General features: G+C 35.4%; 1 protein-coding gene and 1 pseudogene across 7 annotated transcripts in view; one reads left to right on the forward strand and one right to left on the reverse strand.

The window, feature by feature from the left end:
* The window catches only part of MIER1 (MIER1 transcriptional regulator), a 62,590-nt gene that overhangs the window by 26,069 nt on the left and 20,922 nt on the right, over positions 1-15,599 (forward strand). For all 7 annotated transcript variants that reach the window (XM_044238433.1, XM_044238427.1, XM_044238428.1 and 4 more), the window contains 4 exons: positions 6,274-6,435; positions 7,005-7,137; positions 9,600-9,664; positions 13,992-14,064. In XM_044238433.1, coding sequence (XP_044094368.1) covers positions 6,274-6,435; positions 7,005-7,137; positions 9,600-9,664; positions 13,992-14,064 — 433 coding nt within the window. The remainder of the gene's footprint in view (positions 1-6,273; positions 6,436-7,004; positions 7,138-9,599; positions 9,665-13,991; positions 14,065-15,599) is intronic.
* Positions 2,099-3,013, reverse strand: LOC122900065 (annotated as a pseudogene).

The following is a 15,599-nucleotide window of genomic DNA, read 5'->3' on the forward strand; positions in this document are numbered from 1 at the left end:
ATAACACCCAAACTGTGAACATCTATTCTACTTGACCCATAATTTTCTCTTTCACTTTGTTTTCCTCATTTCTATACTCTTAACCATTGGTAATAAGACACTGCTACTTTAGGGCACTGGGTGGCTCAGCTGGTTGAGTCTGCCTTCGGCTCTGGTCATAATCCCCACATCCTGGGATCGATCCTTCATCAGGTTCTCTATTCAATGGGGTGTCTGCTTCTCCCTCTGCCTCTTCCCCTGCTTATCCTCTCTCTCTCAAATAAATAAATAAAATTAAATTAAAAAAACATTGCTACTTTATTGTGATGTTTTAGTTTAACTTGAGGAAAGCCCCCTTACTTAATACCTTTTAGAAAAGACTTTAACGATACAAGTTAATGAGAGATTACCCAGAACAGGTGTACTGACAGTCCCTAATATAACAGTATATTGTCAGCCATGTTTTATTTAGCTTTTAGTCTTTTTTCAGAGGGAAATGACAAGGAACATTTTGTTTTATAGGGTATCATTACCTGTTACATCAGAATATTTGGGGACAAATAGAAATCCATCTTGAACTAACTTAGACAAAATGAGGAATTTAAGGCTCATGTAATTTTATTAAGGGCAGGAGGATATCTAGGCCTTAAGGACTCAAGTGCCATCAGAAGATATTTTCTGTTTCTGCCGATCTACATGGTGGCATCCTTTTTCAGACCAGCTGTCTTTATATGCTTTCAGTTTCCAGGTCTCCCAAGATGTACTGCTTTAGATAGTCTTCTGTTTCTTTAGCTGGCACTGGTACAGATTTGGAAACAAACTATGACCAGGCTTGGGTCATGTGCCCATTCCAAACCTATGGCCAGGAAATGCAGTGATTCCAATTGGATCAGATGTTATATAGTTTAGAAGGTGAGCTTTCAACCAAAATACGTGTTTGGAAAGAAGGAAGCATTTCCTGGAAGAAGATGAATATAGAAGTTGAAAGAAAAAGGACTGGAGGGACGGGGGTGGGGCAGACAACAATGAATTACCCTTACAAAATACTTATTAAATCTTACGTACTTCGTTAGTGCATAGTAGGGATATAATAAATGCTACTTGAATTTGAAACTGAGGATTCCTTGGCAGAATTGAGTTTGGTTTTTACTGTAGTTGTTACTGCAAGATCTTTGCTTTATACTTTACATCATAAGATATTTTTCATACTAATGTAAAACTCTGTTGTATTCCTCAGTGGGTCTTGATTGTTGCTTACAAACTTGTTGCATTCTTACTTGATATTAGGTGACAGAGGTTAAGTTAAAAGTTAATAACCTAAGCAAAAGCATAAAAGATCTATATATTCTTTGTTTTTAAAATTAAGCAAGTATTTTCTTGACGGAGTGGGCAAGGAGATTTTGTTTACACATGATAGAGTGCACCTAAAATTAACTTTGAAGTTTATTAGAACTTTATTAGAGCTTTATTGTTTTTAACTTCGGGTTTTTTTGTTTGTTTGTTTGTTTAGTGTTGTTTTTATATTTTTTTAGAACTTTTTTTAGAAGTCCTATGAATGTGCATCTGTATTTAGTTTAAGTTCTAATTATTCTACACATGAATGATAGCAGGGGATTCCATCCTACCTCTGTCTCTAAATCTTTCCCTGCCAAAGTCCATTTTGAACATTTTGTAATGTGTATAATTTTCCTTAAGCCCTTCCAGTGCCAGTAACTGCTCAGCAGTTACACTCAAATGGAATCAAAAGTAGAGTATAACACTTCCTACTAGAAAACACTTACCTACTAGAGAAAGTAGGTAAAAATACCAAGTCCAGCCTTTTTTAGTTTTTACAGATACCTTCTGCTCTAATCACAGTAACCCAGCTATTCATTTTTGTTTCTATACTTGTGCAGTAGTCATTTGCTCTGACTTAGGTGACTTTTCTTTATCTGCCAGTTCTGTTACTATTTCTTGCTGTTCAGTCAGATCTCCTCCATATGTACTGTGATCAGCCACTTTGACTCTCCTCTGTTCTCTGTTTAGCCAATACTAGAAGTGTTGTTAAATTTTTCTTTGAGAAATGAATTGTTATAAGTGAGTAACATTTCTTTCTTTCTTTTTTTTTGAAAGAGAACTTTTTATTGCTTTCATGTACAGAAAACTCAAAATTTAGCTGGTTTGATGTCCAGTTCTTTAGCCTTTGTCTTCTCCAGCTTGGTGGTATAAACCACCAACTTTGCACCCAGGATGTTGCCTCCCCAGTGAGGGTGGATATCATCATATTCATCACTGTAATTGGTCCTGATAGCTTTCAGTGGCTTAGCCAGAGCTCATTTGTCTTCTGAGTTAATCTGTGCGAAGGCGATAGTGGTGCAGGTCTTCTTGTGGACCCGATGGCTCAGCCTGGCCTTCACCTTGATAATACAGTAGGGAACCCCCATTTTACAACACAGGGCAGGGAGGGAGATAGCCAGACCAGTGGGATCCACAGCATGTGCAGTTACTACCAGCTGAGCCTTCCTGTTTTACACTAAGGTGGTGAGAATATTAACTCCTGCTGGAGGGACAGGTGACCTCTTAATAGGGACATCCCCTTTGCCAGCAGCTTTCTTCTCAGCCAGGGCCAACAATCTCTGCTTTTGTGTGTTTGGTGAGTATTTGTGAGCCAGCTTAAACAGTTGAGTAGCTGTTTGGTGGTCCAGAGCCTGGGTCCACTGGTTAATCCCAGGAGGCAGTTTCAGATGCTTATGGAGAATAGCTCTATCCTGCAGCAGTTAGATGTCGCTGTGGGCCATTTCACAAAGCAGGTGGGGTCCCTTTTGGGCTGGATATCCTGTCTAATACCGGAAGTCTTGTGCCTTTTCTCAAATGGGATTGACTACCTTCTTGGCTTCCTGCTTTCTCATGACAGCAGGAGCTGGGGCCACCTTCTTCCCCTTAGTCATCTTTCTTTAGTCATCTTGGATGGCTAGAGGAGAGCTAAAGTAAGTCATTCTTCTTTTTTTTTATTTCTTTTTTCTTATAAGTCATTCTTCTTAAATACTTACCTAGGAGGGAAAAATATTGACCTAACCATGAATATGAGGCCTTCCATATTCCCAAAAGTGATATAAAAAAAAAAAAATTCTTTCCATGCAGTTAGTATGTCACTTATCCTTTGGACACATAACTGAGCTAGATGTCAGGTGTTAGTGATAAACTTTATTAAAGATAATGATCGGGGCGCCTGGGTGGCTCAGTGGGTTAAGCCGCTGCCTTCGGCTCAGGTCATGATCTCGGGGTCCCGGGATCGAGTCCCGCATCGGGCTCTCTGCTCAGCAGGGATCCTGCTTCCTCCTCTCTCTCTCTGCCTTTCTGCCTTCTTGTGATCTCTGTCTGTCAAATAAATAAATAAATAAATAAAAGATTGCCTTTAAAAAAAAAAAAAAAAAAAGATAATGATCAAGCTTTATTATCTCCCAATGGAAAGGAAATTTGCAGGTAACTTATACTGTGAGATACGTGGTTCTCAAGGTAGTCCCATACCAAGAGCATCAGTATGGCCCGGCTCGTAGAAAATATGTAGATACTCAGTCCCCACCTCTGCCCTATTAGAGTAGAAACTTTGGGGTGGGGGCCAGGACTCTGTTTTGCTAAGCCCTCAAGGTGATTCTATTGACCTTGAATATGGCAGGCTAAAGGTAGAGAGACTGAGAACATTTGATTAATAATATACCTATTCCGCATGATCTTTTGAAATATCACTTAACTCACTTGTAAAAATTAGAGGTAATAGCAACCTATATTAAGGAGGATTTTTGTTTTTGTTTTTTAAGATTTTATTTATTTGAGAGAGAGTGAGGGAGAACACAAGAGGAGAATAAGGGGAAGAGGGAGGAGCCCCCATGGGGCTCCATCCCAGGACTCTGGGATCATGACCTGAGCTGAAGGCAAATGCCCAAGCAACTGAGCCATCCAGGCACCCCATTAAGGACGTTTTAAAGATGAGATAAATATGAAGTTCTTATGAATTTTTCAAGTCCATGTAAGTGTTAGTTGCAAACTTATGCTGAAGGTTTTCTTTGGTTTGGTCCTTATTCATATCAGTGACTTCCATGGCTCTTGTTCATAGTAGTAACCGCCATTGTTAAACCTTCTAATCTGTATGCAGAGTGGATTCATGGAAAATACGAGCTGGCATTAGGTCTAGGTATCATAAAAAAGTCTGTCAGGGCAAGAAGTTTCCTTCTGCTTAGTTTTCTTATTTATAAATAAAGGTAGTAAATACTCCCACTGGTACTTTCAAAGATTTGTTGAGATTGCATAATATTCTTACTCTACTTTTGTTGGAAAAAGAGAGAGATTAAGATAGTGGGATCAAAGTACTTGCCACAAATGCCTGGCACATAGAAGACACTTTATGGCGGCTCTTTGATATCATTTTATATGCAGCCAGCCTTTTCTTTTTCTTTCTCTTATCCCACTTTTGTGATCTTAAAGTTCTGTTTTAGTTTTTTAAATCCTGATTTTCTAATTCCAGATTTCTGTCTCCTGTACCAGGTCCTTGGTACATGGACCAGATATCTGCATGGACTAGATTCTTGAACACCTCAAGCACTGTTTGTGTTATTGCACTTTGAGAAACACAATAGGAGATATCAGTTAAGTATGTCAGCTAGTCATTGATCTGGAATGGTAGTACCTTACCTGATACAGTTACCACCTTTCAGGTTGTGGCTGCTGTAAGTCATCAGTCAGGGCTCTCAGAATTGACTTCTCTTTTGGAAACAGATTCACAAACTGATTTATAACTAGAATATCCATTTACAATGCGAAATACAAGTGTTAAACAGCATTTTTCTTCCTGCCTCTTTCCTGTAAGAAAACTTTTGCAAATTATAAGTATCATTTGCTTCTTATACTCCAATTCTGAGTGATGGGAGTTAACTCTGTGGTCTAAGTGTTTAGTGTCGTCAGGTTATATCATCCAATCTCATGTATCCGTCTGTACTAGAACAATGTTTTTAACACATGGGCGACTTACTTCTGTCTCTGAATAATGCTACAAGACTGCTGGAGAAACACAAAACATGTCTTGTCTCATGATTGTCCTTCTTGTATGTTCTAAACTGCATGTTAAATTTTTCTCAGAGAGAGGTGGCGTAGAGGGTTGTGGAAAGAGGGCATACATGAATGTATGTAGTACATTCAGATGATTTGGACTAAATTTTCTTTTTAGAGTCAGAATGCTCCCCCGATTTCTCTGATACTTAATCATCACTTGACTACTAATTAGAGTGAATACCTTCTATAGAAAACTTGACTCATTTCATTACATATGGATATTTCTTCATTTCATCCTCGGAGGGTATATTTTTTATGGAGTTAGGGTGATCCCTGGCTGAAGCAGTAGGATGTACTGATGAGTATGGGCTTTTGGAATAAGACTTGAAATCTGGCTCTGCTACTTGTAACTTGTATGATCTGGGGAGAGATTGCTTAATCTCAGAGCCTCAGTTTCCTCATCTGTGAGATGGAGGTCATATAATAGTTTTATAAAATACATAGCAAAGATTGCATTACAGGATTTTATATGTAATTTTAGGTAACCCTAGAAAAGAACGTATGGCTAATAGACTCCAGTGTTAATCGTATGTACCATTACTGTTTTCTTTTAATGTGTTTGGATTGGGCTGTGAATTTCACCTCCTTTTCTGAGTTTGTTAACTTAGTTTCCAGTCTCTTTTCTTTCTTTTTTTTTTTTTTTTTTTTAAGATTTTATTTATTTATTTGAGAGAGAGAGACAGTGAGAGAGAGCATGAGCGAGAAGAAGGTCAGAGAGCGAAGCAGACTCCCCATGGAGCTGGGAGCCTGATGTGGGACTCGATCCCGGGACTCCAGGATCACGCCCTGAGCCGAAGGCAGTCGTCCAACCAACTGAGCCACCCAGGCGTCCCGTTTTCCAGTCTCTTTTCTAATTGTTTTTTCCCACTCCCGAATTATGTATGGTGCTCTTAAAGTGTGAGCATCTATACATAGTGTTAACTGCCAGTGTACATTCACTGAATTGATTGCGTAGAACAGTTCTAAACCAATGTCACTTCCTTATGCTTAAAGGTTTTGTTGTTAGCAATGAGAATTGGTTTAGTCTCTTCTAGAAATTCTTGGAAGACTAGGATTTTCCTGGGTTTCAGAATTGTTTCATTCACCTTTTATGATTTTGAAAATTCTTGATACAGTTCTTAGAGTATTCTCTATGGAATGAAGTTATGAATTATAGGAATATGAAATATTCACTTATTCAGAAATTAACTTTTTATTTGGTCTTTTTAGGAAGGAGACATGCCAATTCATGAACTTCTCAGTCTTTATGGTTATGATAGTACTATTCGACTACCTGAAGAAGATGAGGAGGAAGAAGAAGAGGAAGAAGAAGGTGAAGATGATGAAGATGCTGATAATGATGATAATAGTGGCTGTAGTGGGGAAAATAAAGTAAGGTTATATGCATTTATTAAGATCGTAGTCTTTATTCTTGTTTAAGTAGTAATTTTATTAATGTAGGAAGTCCCCTATAGTCTACCCTGAAAAGCAATAGTTTCATCTGTATCATTCCAGATTTCTTTTCAGTGCTTCTTCTAAACAAATTTGTACCAACGTAAAAAAAAAAAAACAAAAACAAAACACTGTTGTTTTAAAAGGCTAATTGGTAGTTCTATATTCAATTTTCTTACTTTGTTTTGAAATAATTTAGATTTCTTGAGAGGTTCAAAAATAACGTAGAGTTCCTATGTACTCTTCAGCCAACTTTCCCAGTTTACATCTCATGGTGTATTTATCAAAAATACAAATTGATACTGGTGCTATACTATTAATTAAACTATAGACAATTCAGATTTCACCAGTTTTTCTTCTCATGTCCTTTTTTCTGTTCCAGGTTCCAATCCAGAATACCATCCTGCATTTAGTGTTTTTACTTTAGTCTTCTAGTTGTATTTGGAATACTCTAATCTTTCATCTGCAGTAATTTTCCTTATATCTTAAATTTAATTTATTATTCATAGGAAGAGAATATAAAGGATTCATCAGGTCAAGAGGATGAAACTCAGTCTTCCAATGATGATCCATCTCAATCTGTTGCTTCTCAAGATGCCCAAGAAATAATACGCCCACGTCGATGTAAATATTTCGATACAAGTAAGCATCATTGGTTGCTGTTGTTTGGATAATTTTTACTATTTAATGTATGATGTAAAATGCCAGTTGTTTTTCACTCACCTGTTTGAATTCATTTACTCTGAAATCTGGCTAAACAGTAATGGGTTTTGTTCTAGATTATTCATTTAGCAGTGCTAGAGCCCCATTGTCCCTGAGTAGATTGCAGAGATTGTTGTGTCACTGTACTACTTGATTTTGAATGTGTTCTTTTTTTCTTAGTCTTTTCTTTTTCTTTCTTTTTTTTTTTCTTAACCATATATTCCCATGTTTACTTTGGGGTGGAGACTTGACATCAGAATGAGGCAAAATTGAGTCCCCAATGTCAGGGACAAGGAGAAGAGGCTATAGGTATGCTTTGAGAGCTGGTATAACCTGGATAGGCTCTTAGGCTCATTTTCTAAGGTAAGGAATCTGGGGCCTTGCTTGTACATAGGCTGCAACCATATCAGTTGTCCTTGAGTCCAGACTTCTGCAGATACAGCTAGTGTTTGTTAGCAGGGTCTGGTAAGGCTGTGGGGAGCTCTGTAAGCAAGGTGTCAGACCAGCATTTCCAAAGGGTTTTATTGGCTCCATAAAATTGATCTGAGTTTTTTAAAGCTGTCTGATGATAAAGTCTATGCGTATGTCTCTTAAGTGTCTCTTAAGGATGACATTCCAGGGCCACCTGGCTGGCTGTCGGTAAAGAGCATGACTCTTGAACTCAGGGTTGTGAGCTCAAGCCCCATGTTGGGTGGAGATTACTTAAATAAAATCCATGTCCACTAAAACGTCCATCAATTTGTTCCCCACTGGCAGGCTCCTGTGGGAAAAAATGTGTTGGTTTTTTTTTTTTTTTAACCCCCAACACTTCCTTAAATTTAATTTGTCTCATAACTATCATTATTTTTCCTAGTCATTTCCTTAGTTTTCATTTTCTACTTTCTTTGCCTCTTAGCCTTTTTTAGCTATTTCATAAGCATTGCTTTCTCTAATCAGTGGCTCCCCAGTTCTCAAGAACTGCTTTCCTCTTGAGGTGAGAGTATGTCATACACAGAAAGAATGCTGCTAAATTTACTACAGTTATGATCTAGTCAGAGATGTGCAGTAGTTGAATCAACATTTAATGTATGTATCTTGAATATTTGCATGCTTTATCTGCTCCATGGTGTTTCATTCTAAGCAGGAATTATTATTCTGGATGACTGCTCTTTGATAAGAAAAAGGCAACCATTAGTGTTACTGGTTTAAACTTGAGGTCTGAATTTCTGTGGTTTAAAAGAAAAAAACACTTGAAGAACAACAACCTCTCATGAAGTGGAGCAGTGTTGTAACTGATGAACATGGCTATTGCTTCATGTGAATGGTTTCTGATACATATTTACTTTAAAAGTGAATGTAGTACTGCTAACGGTACTTCATTGTGAGTTTTGGTCAAAGATACAGTCCAGTTGAAAAATCTGTCAGTGTAAGGAGAGATTGGTTACTGAAATTACTATGTTAATACTAAGAGTTTGTTTAAAAGTGGGATGCTAAGTGACTGCATCTTTTTTTTTTTTTTTTTTTTTAAGATTTTATTATTAGAGAGAGAAAGCATGAGTAAGGTGGGGCAGGAAAGGGAGAAGCAGACACCCTGGTGAGCGGGGAAGCCTCACTAGATACAGTGCTCTATCCCAGGACCCTGAGATCATGACCTGAGCCAAAGGTCTTAGGTTTTAACCGACTGAGCCACCCAGGCGCCTCTTTAAGTGACTGAATCTTAAAACAGTATTTATTTCATACTTCTGATCCAGTATTTTAGTTGAGATGTATGCACGGAAGCTGTCTTAGCTTTTCCATAGAAAGATTTAATTTTTATATGTAATGTTACCTTTTTGAACTTTGTATACCATTTTATACTTGAGAAGATGCTGACAGTTTAATTGTTTTCAGATTTCCTACCCCTTTACGTAAAAACATTTTTACTCCAGAGTGTAAACAAGTGGCTCTTTGCCTGCTCTGAATAAATCAGAGGTTGGTTGGGGAGGATGGAAGTTTTCATCTGTAGCCTTCCCTTCACATTCTCTCCAAAGTGTTGCTACAAAGTTCTCAGTGTCTCAAGGAGCACTGATTGGAAACCAGTTTTTGTTTTGTCCAAATCCTCCTTTTATTAGGGAAGAAAGAATTAGGTTTGGAAACAGATTATTTTGATCTGCTAATTCAATTTTTTTCTTAAATTTTTGGAAGTAATCATTTACTAAGAATATAGTTTTCTAAGATTAGAATTGTCCCAGAAAGTTTATGGGTTTTTTGTTTTGCTTTGTTTTAAACTGAGAGAGTATTTTTTGATCAGAAATATCTTGGTCCTATTGTGCAAATACTTTTAGGGCTTCTTAAATGTTTGATGGTAGATGTAAAAATAATATACAGATATACAGATGTGGACAGGATAAACATTTTGTATATTGTCTTATTTATTGTTGTAGATAGCGAAATAGAAGAAGAATCTGAAGAAGATGAAGATTATATTCCATCAGAAGACTGGAAAAAGGTAGTTAGAGCCATAGTTTCCCAAAGTTTAGGTAAATTAACATTAAAAAGCAAGTATGATTAATATTTTCCTAGCTATATATTTATAAAGTTGAGGTAAGCCCTTTTGTGACATTTAAATGTTTGGTAGATATTCAGATTTTCCCCTTAATACATTGAGGTAAGAAAAGTACTTATTTTTTAATAAAATAATATAATGGTTTAGAAAGAATTTGACTTTTTTGAGCAAGTCAGTCTCAAACCACCAATAGAAAGTGAAATTTTGAACTAGTGCTGATTTAGATTTTCATTGCACTCTAAAAAGTATCACAAGTAAATTTTTTTTATATATTTGGGAAAGCAGTTGAGGCTTTGATTCTGTTAAGTAGATTTTGTTTAATAATTTAGATTGTAAGTTTTTCCATCCCATATTAATATCAGTGTTTACAACTCAAAACATATTGGGTGAAGAGACAGATTTGAGCTTCTTGATAACTATGCATAATGTAATTTCTAAAATTAATCTGAAGATTACATATTGACAAGTTTTTAATTATAAAATTGTATAACTGTACAAATTATACAGGTAAGTAAAAGAATTAATTTTAAGCTGTTGCAAAACAGTTGAACTTACTAGGAAAATGTGTCAAATGTCAGGTAGAATTTATTAGACCAGATCATTTATATAGAAAAAATGATGTCATTCTTATTGAGATAGCTCGCTCGATTTTGCTCTTAAAAACTCCATTGAGTGTTTTGTTTTGTTTTGTTTTTGCTGTTAAGTTTAGTGCGTAAACAGTCTTTTTTTTGGAAGCAGAATAGCTCTAATCATCAAATCAAGTGGCCTTTCTGCACTTTTTATGTCATGATTGTTTAATTAGTTAATTCATTAATAGTTTTGAGCCTTTGTTGTGGCTTTTTGTTGTTGGTGGTGGTGGTTTAAAGTTTTTTGGTTTTGGGGGACGCCTGGGTGGCTCAGTCAATTGTCTGTCTTCCGCTCTGGTCACGATCCCAGGGTCCTGGGATCAAGTTCCAAATTGGGCTTCTTGCTCAGCAGGGAGCCAGCTTCTCCCTCTACCTGCCGCTCCCCCTGCTTGTGCTCTCCATCTCTCTCTCGCTAACAAATAAATAAAATCTTAAAAAAAAAACAAAGGAGCTGACATCCTTGCTAATTAAAATAAAAGATTATGTCATATAGTTTCTATTAGGAATAATGAAGTATTCAAATGAACTCAGACTGGGCTACCCAAGGATTGTGGGCTTCTGCCAGAATTGATCCATTTCTCGATTTCCGAAGAGATGTTTAGAAGAGAGAGAGACATCTTACCATATTACGCTAAGTGAAATAAGTCAGTCAGAGAAAGACAATTACCATATGGTCACAGTCATATGTGGAATTTAAGAAACAAAATGGAGGTGCATAGGGGAAGAGAAGAAACAATAAAACAAGACGAAATCAGAGAGGGAGATAAATCAAAAGATTTTTAAACATAGGAAACAAACTGAGGGTTGCTGGAGGGTTGGGGGTGGGGGGATGGGATAACTGGGTGATGGACATTAAGGAGGGCACGTGTTATAATGAACATGTTATATGCAACTGATGAATCACTGACGTCTACCTCTGAAACCAATAATGCATTTGTTAATTAATTGAATTTAAATTAAAAAAATATGTATAGACAAAAAAGATACCTCTCAGTGTGTTAGAATGATAAAGGAAAGTGTGGGTTAGAATGGTAAGGGAAGGTTAGCCCAGTGCATTATGTGTTAATTAATTTGAACGAATGATGAATGAATGATGGGGTTGAAGACTAAAAAAAAGAACCACAGAGTTACCCACTATTTTTGCCCATTTGGGCAAGCATTCTTTACTCCACAGTTTTTTTCTGATTCCTATACCATGCAGAAATTATGAAGAGCTATAAACCTTAGAAGTCATCTTAAACTGTTACTTCCTACCATATATTCAAGTTTATATATCTTTTCTCTTAAGCTGTGTTTTCTTAAACTTTCTCTTCAACTTAAATTGTATACAATTATGTCATAATATACAATTATACAAATAAATTGTATAAAATTGTATAAAAGTATAGCATAGAATATTTGAGTAAGTACTGATTGTAAAATTGAGTATTACTATCTTTAATGAAAATTTTAATTTAAATTAATTTTATTTTTTTAAATTTTATTTTTAATGAAAGAACAAAAGCTCAGAGTAGGGAGAACATGGGGGAATATTCCCTTCCGCAGGAAAATTATGTAATAAAACAGGCCACAGTAAATCCAGACTATTTGTTTTAGTGTGATTTTGTTGTAGTAAAATTTGTCACGATTTAGATTCATCTTCTGTGTCTTGTAAGATACTGAATTTTTCTAGAAACTAGGGTAGAGGAAACAGCCTTGAAATCAAATTTGAGTCCAGTTTATAGCCTCAGAACTTATTAATAGTGCATTCCTGAAGAACAGTTTCTTTGAATGTCATCTCAGGTGTAATACAAGAATAAAAATTTTAGCCTTGTTGAAGTTGGTGAGGATTTAATGAAAATTATACATAAGACACTTGATAGGTAATGCTCTTAAGTCTTATTTCCCTTCCCTTCAGAACAAATCGGCAGATAAAAAGAAGTGTCCTAAACTCAGTAGGAAAAAGGAAGTGTCTTTTTTATACTAGTCCAAAAGTTCTCAAACCTGCCTCCGTGTTAGAATCAGTTAGAGAACTTTTAAATACTGATTACCAGGGCTTTCAACCAGAGATTTCTAATTTTAACTGGTCTGGAATGGATCCAGGCATCTATATTTTTACAGGTGCCTCAGACAGAGAGGATTGCTAACATAATTGTCTATTCTCTGGTAGGAATTGGTAAGTAAAGTTAAAATAGGCACAAGAAATGGTGATAGGGTGCTCTTTTTTTTATACTGGTAAAAAGGGAGAACATGGAGGAATATTACATTTTAAGAGCAGAGAAAATTTGTATGTGATACTTTTTTTTTTTAACTTTTTTTTTTCCCAATTTATTTATTTTCAGAAAAACAGTATTCATGTATGTGATACTTTTTTTAGAAAATGGACTGGTTTTCCTATATAGGTGTAGCAATAAATTAATTACACAGAGCATGTCTTTGGAGTTACACCAGATAAAATGAGATCTTAGTATCAGTAGGTTGGCAAAAATAGGGAGAAAGGAACTTTTCAAATGGTAAGAATTACTTAAACTATTACTTATTTTTTTTAATTAATTAATTAATTTTAGAGAGAGCACATGGGTGGGAGGAGACTCTGGGCAGAACCCAACACAGGGCTCCATCTCACAACCGCAAGATCACAACCTGAGCTGAAACCAAGAGTTGGATGCTTAACTGACTGCACCACCCAGGCACCCCTCAACTGTTATTTAAACTGTTAAACTGTTACCTTAAACTTGTACCTTTCCTGCCTACATCTTTATTTTGAAAATGTAATAAATTTTTTCCTAACATTTAGCCACCAGATAAGGGAGGGTCTTTGTAATCTTGGTCCCTCTGTTTTGTGGTATCTCATCAGTGGTGATCTCATAACAGGTAGTTTCCTCTGATTTGTGATTCAGATTCTGAACAGCTAGTTTCCTCTGATTTGTGATTTGACTATATGGATTTGATGACCACATTTCCTAAAATAACATTTAATTATGTTTTGGGGACGTTACTTTTTTCATTTTGTATTGTTTTGTGAAAGTCAGGCACTAACCTGCTTATCCAGTTTGGAGTTTCATCCATTTACCCTCTACTGAGCTTTATACAAACCCTTTTTGTTACTTTCTTTACCTTAAATCCGTGGTTCTCAGACTGAAGTGTGTGTTGGAATCACCCGACAGCTTGTTGAAACACTATTTGCTGAGTCCCATCCCTGGAGTTTCTGGTTCAGTAGGTCTCAGGTAGAACCTGAGCATTTATATTTCTAACCGTTTCCCAGGTGACCTAATGATGCTGACTCATGGTCCATAGTTTAGATTGTAAGTATCTTAAAGGACCTGAATTGGATTTTCTATTTTTCAGGGTGTTTGCAGTTATCTTAATTGAATTATAAGAATTCATTTTTACTTCTTTTTCTCCGTATTTTGAAGTAAAGTTTGTATTCATTGTGTATATTGCATTATACCCCATTATTACTAATGTTTTCATCCAATCATATCCAAGCTCTTACCTATTATTAACTCATTCATCCTCATAATACTCCTCTGAGGTAGTTAATTGGTTGTGTCTTTTATGACAGAGAAACCATGAACAAACCCAGGAAGATGGTAAAGCTAGAAAATGGATATAAAATCTGTGTTACTAGATCTTAACTAATGTGTCATGTTATTTTTAAATAGGAGATTATGGTGGGCTCCATGTTTCAAGCAGAGATTCCAGTTGGCATTTGTAGATACAAAGAAAATGAAAAAGGTGGGTTATTAATAAAGTTATACAGCTTACATTCATGCTTTTGAAGTGATGAACTGTTACTTTATAATGGAATATGATCATGATAATTTCTTACCCTATTGATTTATGAAAGAGGACTCTTCATTATTTCTATAAGAAGAAATGTTTAATGTTTTTTCCAGTTTGTCCATAGAAATCTAACAAGAAAAAATGAATGCCTTTTTGATACTGAGGGACTTAAAACATCCCAGCTTTTTATTTCTTTTTTTTTTTCATATTTTAAATAATAGCCTTTTATAACCTGTATAATTTATATTTAAGTTATTTTATGTCAAGGGAAGTTGTTAGGTTTTAAAAACTCAAGTAAACAAGGATATAAAAAACTCACTTTAAGTATTGAAACTTTTACTAAAATTGAGTACTTTGTTATTTGTTTATTTGTAAAATAATTTGGGAAACAACTTCTGTACTTAACTTGTATATAATTTTTCCATCATTTTATCTAAAAATTATAAGGTAAGTCATAAATACTTCAACTTCCAGCAGCATAAAATATTTGAGGTCCGTTTCAATTATTTGCTTAGGGTGAGTTCCAGAAAGAATGCTGTGTGTGTGTGTTTAAGAAGTTCATGTGTAGTATGAGATCATTCAGTGCTAGAAGTCTTTTCTTCATTTCTTTTATTTCAGTTGTTTTCTTCACATTTCAGTTTACATAGGCAGAGCCTTTCAAAGTTGTAGAATTCTTTTGTTTCCTCTTTAAGATTCTCTCCCAAAACTTCCTTTATGTATTAAGTACTTCTTAAGTACTTAAGTACTTCTGAAGTACTACTTCAGGGAAGTAGTAAATAGAGGCAGTAAAGGAACAGCACAGGCCGGTAAATTCTAGTGATACAAAAATGTTTTAACACACCAGTAATAACTTGTGCTTTCAAGTTAATTCCTGCAACATACAGGAATATTAAAGGTACCATTATGGAGTGATTTTGTTACATAGTGAAATTTTCTGCATATGTTTTGTCAGTATATTGTAATTGTGTGCAAAAATAAGTGAACCATTGACATTTGTATTTATTTTTGTCATTGAATTTTAAATACTATGCTTTCCTTATATGCTATATAATGATTAGTACATGTTCACCATGGAGTTCTTTCTCCAACTAAAGAACTGAGAGTTAGCCATTAGTTCTAATTTATGAAATTTTTTTAAAGTTTTGACTATGAAAAATGATAGTGTCTATCTTAGAAAATTTTGTATTTTGTAGGTGGGTAGGAAAGTATCTTGGTTTTATATGTGGCAGGTTAGTGTTAGAGCTAAAGGTAGTTTTACTTACCTCTTAATATGTTTTGTTTTATTTTAACATGTTTGTAATGTCAGATGTCACAGTAAATGATCAAGATCTCTAATTTTCAGTGTTTTAAATTTTGGTTTAATGCTTTCAGTTTTATTATAATTTTAGAAAGCAGTTGTATACATTTTTTTTTTTTTCAGGAAAGGTATGATTTGCGAAGCTTCTTACCATATGAACTTAAACATTTTAGATTGTGTGAGGATCAGA

The sequence above is a fragment of the Neovison vison genome, chromosome 2 (assembly GCF_020171115.1).
Source record: "Neovison vison isolate M4711 chromosome 2, ASM_NN_V1, whole genome shotgun sequence".
Lineage (NCBI taxonomy): Eukaryota > Metazoa > Chordata > Mammalia > Carnivora > Mustelidae > Neogale > Neogale vison.